At 38.8% G+C, this 7,465-nt stretch overlaps 1 protein-coding gene across 1 annotated transcript; it reads left to right on the forward strand.

The window, feature by feature from the left end:
* The first annotated feature begins 5,092 nt into the window (after window positions 1-5,092).
* Window positions 5,093-6,361, forward strand: LOC137990762 (melanopsin-like). Its single transcript, XM_068835873.1, has one exon. The coding sequence runs from the start codon at window positions 5,243-5,245 to the stop codon at window positions 6,230-6,232; it is 990 nt and encodes a 329-aa protein (XP_068691974.1). The 5' UTR covers window positions 5,093-5,242; the 3' UTR covers window positions 6,233-6,361.
* Window positions 6,362-7,465: the final 1,104 nt, after the last annotated feature.

The following is a 7,465-nucleotide window of genomic DNA, read 5'->3' on the forward strand; positions in this document are numbered from 1 at the left end:
GAAAAATGAAAAACGTTCTGATAGATCTTTTTAAAAAGATGTTTGACGGTTTCGTCTTCATATTGTTTACTAATTCCCAAAATTTTAACCCTGGTCGTACGACTTAACAAATTGATGTGAGTTTTTCATGCGTCTGTCCTGTTATTGATCATGAATTGCGTCATATCATTGTCAAAGTAGTCTGCGGATCCACTCGGCTATCGCCTCGTGGATCCACTACTTTGACAATGTTAAGTCGAAATACGAGAAGAAAGTGAGAAAGCGAGAAACTTCAAGCTGACGCGAGCAATATCGCGTCATTATCGCATAAATTATAAATTTATGTGTCTGTCCGCTCATTGACAATAAAAATTAGCCAATAAGCGCTCGAGAATTTTGGCAGTCATTGTAAAATAGGTTTTTGAGAAAAACGCCTCTGAAATGTCTAGTTTCCAGTTCCCCCTCCACGAGCGCGGTCACTATACGTAGCATTTTCCCTTGATTTGCATTTATTTGCTGGGTCATGAGAATTACATTTACATCAATTGCAGTGACTGACAATCCAGAGAAGACATCTTGTTGCTTTAATTTCTCATATTTCAAAATCTTGATCTTTTTCATCGGAAAACTGTAGTAAGTTAATCACTGTGGCGGATAAGACGCATAAATTTTGTGTAATTCTTAGCAACTGCTGTACTCCATCAGATCAGTTGTGCACGACAGATTTTAGTTTGAGTTATCACAGCGGCAACGTCATTGAAAACATCTCTTCAAACTATCACTTTTCTCTATCGCAAGTATTTCACAATTCGGATCGTAAACCACTCGAAATATTTGAGTGTCCTTAAACTGAATTGGTACGAGGGGTCCTGAAAAGAAAATGAAGATAACTTAACAACGACGACGGCGACAGCAAAGAGAACGTGATCTCAAAATATAAATTCGCGTTATGTAATCACTTCGTGACTATTTCAAACTTTTTAATGTGACAAGGGTGTGGTAGTTCCACAAGAATAACACTGGTCGGTACGGCGCTTAATTTAGGGGAGAAAATGAAAATTTATCTCCAAGCGCTGACGTCCTTCATAAAACTTCAAATTTGCAGACGACGGCAAAGAAATGGACAAAAAGCGAAAAACGCACGTGCAGGGTTTTTGTCCACTAAATATGCAAATTTGTGACGTTCGTTGTCGTTGCACAAGTTCCCTAATGATTCGTTGTTGTATGCTTACATTTATAGAGCGTTTTCACTCATGTGACTATAACAGAAGCTAATTTCAGGGGCACCCAACGAATCTGTTCCTCACATTATCTGTTCCCCAGAGGAATATTCAGGGGCACCCAACGAATCTGTTCCTCACATTATCTGTTCCCCAGAGGAATCTTGCTGGCTGGCAAAAATGCAGGTGTTTCGATGAGCTGGCTGGGAAATTTATTATTGATAGAGGTTTTTCCTGGGAATTACTGACTTTTTCTTGCATTTCAACCCAAGCTGGCTGTAGAAACTCTGAAGACTGAGGACGACTTAAAAAAAAAAAAAAAAAAAAAAAAAAAGGACCCCTTCCCCCTCCCAGAGAGTAGTCACAAACATACGACGAGTGATTGCGCTTGCGGAAAAAACCTGTTTTGTCCCGATTTTGTCGCTTTTGTTCGGTCGTTTTGGATCGAGGGATTTGAAAGCGCGCAGGATTCCTGGCTGGGAAATAAATTTGATCAGCTGGCTGGGAAACCAACCAATTTTATCTAGCTGGCTGGGAAATTTCTTGTGTGTCTTGCTGGGAAAAAGGAACAGATAATCTTTTCCCAGCAACACTGAAAAACACCTGAAAATGCCTTAATAACATTTATTTTCATTAACTGGGGTATAATAATACATTTTACAACAAATTGGTCGTTGGGTGCCCCTGAATATTGCTGGCTGGCAAAAATACAGGTGTTTCGATGAGCTGGCTGGGAAATTTTGTTATTGATAGACGTTTTGCCTGGGAATTACTGACTTTTTCTAACATTTGAACCCGAGCTGGCTGTGGAAACTCTGAAGACTGAGGAGGACGACAAAAAAAAAAAAAAAAAAAAAAAAAAGAACCCCTTCCCTCTCCCAGAGAGTACTCGTTTCGGATCGAGGGATTTGAAAGCACGCGGAATTCCTGGCTGGGAAGTAAATTTGATCAGCTGGCTGGGAAACCAACCAATTTTATCTAGCTGGCTGGGAAATTTCTTGTGTGTCTTGCTGGGAAAAAGGAACAGATAATGTTTTCCCAGCAACACTGAAAAACACCTGAAAATGCCTTCATAATATTTATTTTCATTAACTGGGGTATAATAGTACATTTTACAACAAATTGGTCGTTGGGTGCCCCTGTAATTTGATGAAAAAAAAGAAACTATTTACAAAAAATAGCCTCCGCGGTTCAATTCCTAGAGGATTAGTTTGGAACACCAACATGGCCGCCGTTTCTTTGTTTTAGAACACCAACTTGGCTGCCGTGACGTCATGTGAAAACGCTCTACCGGAAACCTTTCATTTGGTTTGTGTTACAACAAAGAAATGTGCGAAAGTAAGTGCCGCACTGTACGAAAGTGCGTGCTGCACGTGCGGCACGTTTTTTTTTTTCACTTTAATGTAAACCAATTACTATATAGCTGTCGTCATTCCGAAAACTCTTTATTGTGAATATGATTGATTGCGTCTGACAAAATTTTAACGCTTTGTCAGCTGCAAAGCAATGTTGTAATCCGTAGCGAAAATGCAAGTTTCCAATAATTTCTTGTTCAGGCGAAAGTGCTTCGATCATTCGTCGATAACCTTCTCACATACCATCGAGAAACACCGAATTTCAAGAATCGAAATTAGTTAACTTATGATTTAAAAGTAGTTTCTTCGTTATGTGTTCTTAAATATTTAGAATAGTAATGTTAACACAAAGAAGTTTCCTCGAGGAAGGAAGAGAGAGGACCCTGGGAACGAGGTTGAATGATTCGTTGTATGCTTACGTTTCTGGAGCGTTTTCACTCATGTGACTAAAACGGAAGCTAATTTGATAAAAAAAAAAGAAAGTATTTGAATAAAATAGAGTTCAATTCCTAGAGGATTAGTTTGGAATACCAACATGGCCGCCGTTTCTTTGTTTTGGAACACCAACTTAGCTGCCGTGACGTCATGTGAAAACGCTCTTTCGGAAACCTTTCATTTGGTTTGTGTTACAACAAAGAAATGTACGAAAGCAAGTGCCGCACTGTACGAAAGTGCGTGCTGCACGTGCGGCACGTTTTTTTTTTTCACTTTAATGTAAACCAATTACTATATTGAGTGTCATTCCGAAAACTCCTTATTGTGAATATGATTGATTGCGTCTGACAAAATTTTAACGCTTTGTCAGCTGCAAAGCAATGTTGTAATCCGTAGCGAAAATGCAAGTTTCCAATAATTTCTTGTTCAGGCGAAAGTGCTTCGATCTTCGTCGATAACCTTCTCACATACCATCGAGAAAAACCGAATTTCAAGAATCGAAATTAGTTAACTTATGATTGAAAAGTAGTTTCTTCGTTATGTGTTCTTAAATATTAAGAATAGTAATGTTAACACAAAGAAGTTTCCGGATTTCGAAACCCCCTTAAGTCGCCTTAAATCCCTAAAAATAGCTTAACTAGCTTTAACTTGTCACCTCAAATCTCGTAAATCCCACAATGAGCCGCAATAGTTCTGTAAGATTTCTCTTTTGCAAAAGTCCCTGGCTAAATTGCCTTTAGTCGACCGATTTACTTCCTTTCTAATTACTCCTCAGCTTGTTCCGGGACCAAAATGTTAGTTTTTCCCAGTAAGTTATAATTAATTCTACCTAAGCCGCGTTATGACCGCGTCTTCACTATGAGCCAGTCGCTGGGAGGTTTGTTGCCTCCACCGGCCGCAAACGGGAAAACGGTCAGGCTTGATTTTTTCTTTCGCAAAGACTCAAAATTAAAAGACACATGTTTCATTGTTGCTGATTCCTTGCCTAATACCCACAGATATCGCATAATGACGAGAATGAAACGTTAGAATAACAGCAATTTCTTTCCCTTTCACGTTAACGCGATGTTAAATCTCTCTAATGACAACTATACCGATAATGATAACGATGCCGTAGGGCTTACCGGCTGTACATTATAATTTACAAACGTTTTAAACCTGAAAAAAGCTCGCATAGATGTCAGCCGAAATGTTATTCATTTCGTGTATTCATCTATATATTACGCTTCTTCTGCGTTAAAAAAAAACTACAGTTGCGATGAACATCGTGAGAAATTCTTTAACTCCCCACTACCTTATGAACAACAGTTAGGAGACAGGGCCAAAAATTAATTGACCTTACATCAAAAGAAGCGAATTAAGTGTCTACCTCAAGTACTCACGCGGGCCTGATTCCAACTTCTTGAGATTTCCAGCGGCGGAGAATATCATGAGGAAACATGTTTATTTTTAAAGACCCTAAACTTAAGCTCAGTAGTCCTTCACAGCCATTCCTATTAAACTTTAAAAAAATCATGATGAAGGTATCAAGAAAAGCCGGACAGAGAAAAAAATTCAACATATTGGCAAGCGACAAAAAAAAGGATCATTAATAATGAAAGAAATTTGAAGCTAAATATTGCTTTTGAATTTTAGTTGAGTTGCCAACAATTCTATGGTGATTCCGTAAGAAATCTAATTAACGGTAAGACAACAATAGAGGTCCTTTATTTTTTTATTAATTTTCAGAGCAGCATGAACAAAACATTGAAAATGCTATCAAATGGAAAAATTCAACACGCAAGAACCCGTGAAGTCATATATTTTTTTTAAATATTTTTTTGCTCAGCTCTGTTATTTGAAAAAAGTGCGAGAAACGAAATACGGTCTGCTGCTCGGCCTAGGGCGCGCAAGGCCCTAACTGCGAAGATACAAATAGTAACAGGTGTTTTTATCATCTATCATTCATTGCATTTACTAATCATTTTCAGACGTTAAAAGAAAGGTGTAAAAGCTTTTTAATTCATTTTTTTTCCACAACGAGATAATTATCCAGCATGCGTCATAAAACTCGCTCATCATGTTTCGTTGTCAATATTAACATTTTTATAAATTTGAAAACAAGGCAACCTTAAATTAACTGGACCTTAAACTGCGTGCGGCATGGAACTCGATCCTACAATCCCGTAAAGTGAGCTTGCACTGAGATGGATTTACAAACGAAAATTGGGCTTACCATGAAATGTTGAGTTGACAATTTAACATGCCCGTGTGATGAATCAAAATATATTCGACGTCTTGGCAGCTCTGTATGGATTATTAGCCGTTGGTACGGTACTTCTAAATAGTATCGTGATACTAACTTTCTTTAATGTCCGCGCGTTGCTAATTCCGGCGAGTCTCCCGATCCTCAGCCTCGCCATTGCCGATGTATTCCTGGCCTTTGCCGCTATGCCACTGGGAGTTTCAGCCAATGTTTCTCGGCGTTGGATATTTGGTGCAGTTGGTTGCAATTGGTACGCTTTTCTGCACACGACCGTTGGCTTATCTTCCATTTTGCATCATGCTGTTCTTGCATTGGAACGATACATGACGATTTATCAACCATTGAAAAGGCATTTCAACCGGCATTCGATGATAAGAACGATGGCCTGTCTCTGGAGCTTGGTAGCAGTGTGGTGCTTGTTGCCCATACTTGGTTTGTCAGCGTACGTTCCCGAAGGGAGTGGAGCAGTTTGTTCGATCAAATGGCACTCCGCTAACTTTCCAGATGTGGTCTATGTTTATCTTACTTTTGTGATTTTCTGTTTCGTTCCCTTTACGTTCATCGCTGTTTGCTACACTGCGATTGCTCTCCATCTTCATAAAATGAGCAAAACCGCCAGATTTGCCTGGGGAAAACATTCGCAAATGACAAGAGATGGAGTGAGAGTTAAAAACAAGGCCATAACACATGGTACCATCATGGTGATTACAGTTGTAATAACATGGCTACCGTACTCGTTTGTTGCAGTTTGCGCATTGTTGGATGTCGGAAAAGACAAAATGTCTCCTCTGGTATATGCCATAACAGCAATGTTCGCTAAAACATCCACATTGGTCAATCCGATCATTTGTTTTTTCTGGTACAGAAAATTTCGAGAAGGAACTAAGAAACTATGGATTAAGGTAGTGCATTGCTACTCGCAAGATCGTCCTCGCAAACCACCATGTTCAAAGTCCTCGTCTGTCTGGTATAATGGTCAATCGGCACAAGTCTGTTAATGGTAGATGTACATTCTGCTAACCGAAAACAACATAAGTGGGGTCTTCTAGAAATTAAAAAGGAGAAATCTCGGCAAATGAAGAGAGTAATAAGGAAATCACAGACTATAATTGCGCAATGAAACCAGAGAAAACTCTAAATGGTATGTAAATGCAGATAGCCCTTTCCATGTAAATCAAGGAACTTACAGACGTTAGGATGGAAACGTTAGCGCGGTACTTTTCGCGCTCATCTTGTAAATAGACAATTTTTAATTTGAATAGTACAACACTAAACTTGACGATGCAAAGTGGCGCTTGGCAACCACGAATCACATCAAATAAAAAAAATTGTCATTTTTTTACAAAGTGCATGAAGGCGTTGTGAGGGTAGAATAGTAAGTGTTTGAGTAAAAAAGTCCTCTTTAAAACCATTTTATTTTTAGACGTTTGTATTATTATGTCTGCCGCAGCGTTTATGAACAATTTTCGTCCGTTTCCTATTATTATTCAACCTCCTTGTCTCTTAGCCTGATAGCCGAAGTCACGTTTATAAAAGCAATATTCAGTGGAATCAAAGTCGCTAAAATTCATTTTAAGGCTCAACACAAATCAAATAACTTGAATCTGATTGGAGGGAAATCGGTACAAGTTAATTCCATATTGTCCTCTGAAAAAATCCTTTAAGACGTGCGTTCGGCCAAGAGCGGCAAAACAAAAATGACCGACAACAATATTGCTTTTTTAATACTAAAATAACCGATTGGTGAAATCCAAAACCAAACGGTACAATATGAATAATAATGAATTTTATTTATCTAGTTTTTTTAGCACTGGGGCACAGAAGCGTTGGTTTTTGAGGAGAAAACCGGATCGCGCTGAGAAAAATGTCTCGAGGCAGACGGTAGATAATTAACCAACTCAACCTACGTTCGTGGAAAGCGAGTGTCCTCACAGCCACCCGCCAGCCCTGCTCCCCTTAAATGATAGAAAAAAACAAGAGCCATCGAACCTGGATGAAAGATTTTCACAGGTGGTTAAAAAGTTAACGTAATGCAGTTTAGTACATACACAAATCTTTCTTAGCCAATCGATGGAGAACTTTGTTGATCGTAGACATTCTGTTACTATAATCAGAGAATCGCTCGATCTTCTATTACAATTTGGAATTTATAGACAATCGTAATTTTAAACGTTCTCAAATAAGACTCGCTTATCCGGCCTCGATTTTCGAAAACCTTCAAAGCATCACTC

The sequence above is a fragment of the Montipora foliosa genome, chromosome 1, assembly GCF_036669935.1.
Source record: "Montipora foliosa isolate CH-2021 chromosome 1, ASM3666993v2, whole genome shotgun sequence".
Classification (NCBI taxonomy): Eukaryota; Metazoa; Cnidaria; class Anthozoa; order Scleractinia; family Acroporidae; genus Montipora; species Montipora foliosa.

Coding starts and splice junctions, on each gene's coding strand:
- LOC137990762 (XM_068835873.1), top strand. CDS start 5,243: ATGAATCAAAATATATTCGACGTCTTGGCAGCTCTGTATGGATTATTA.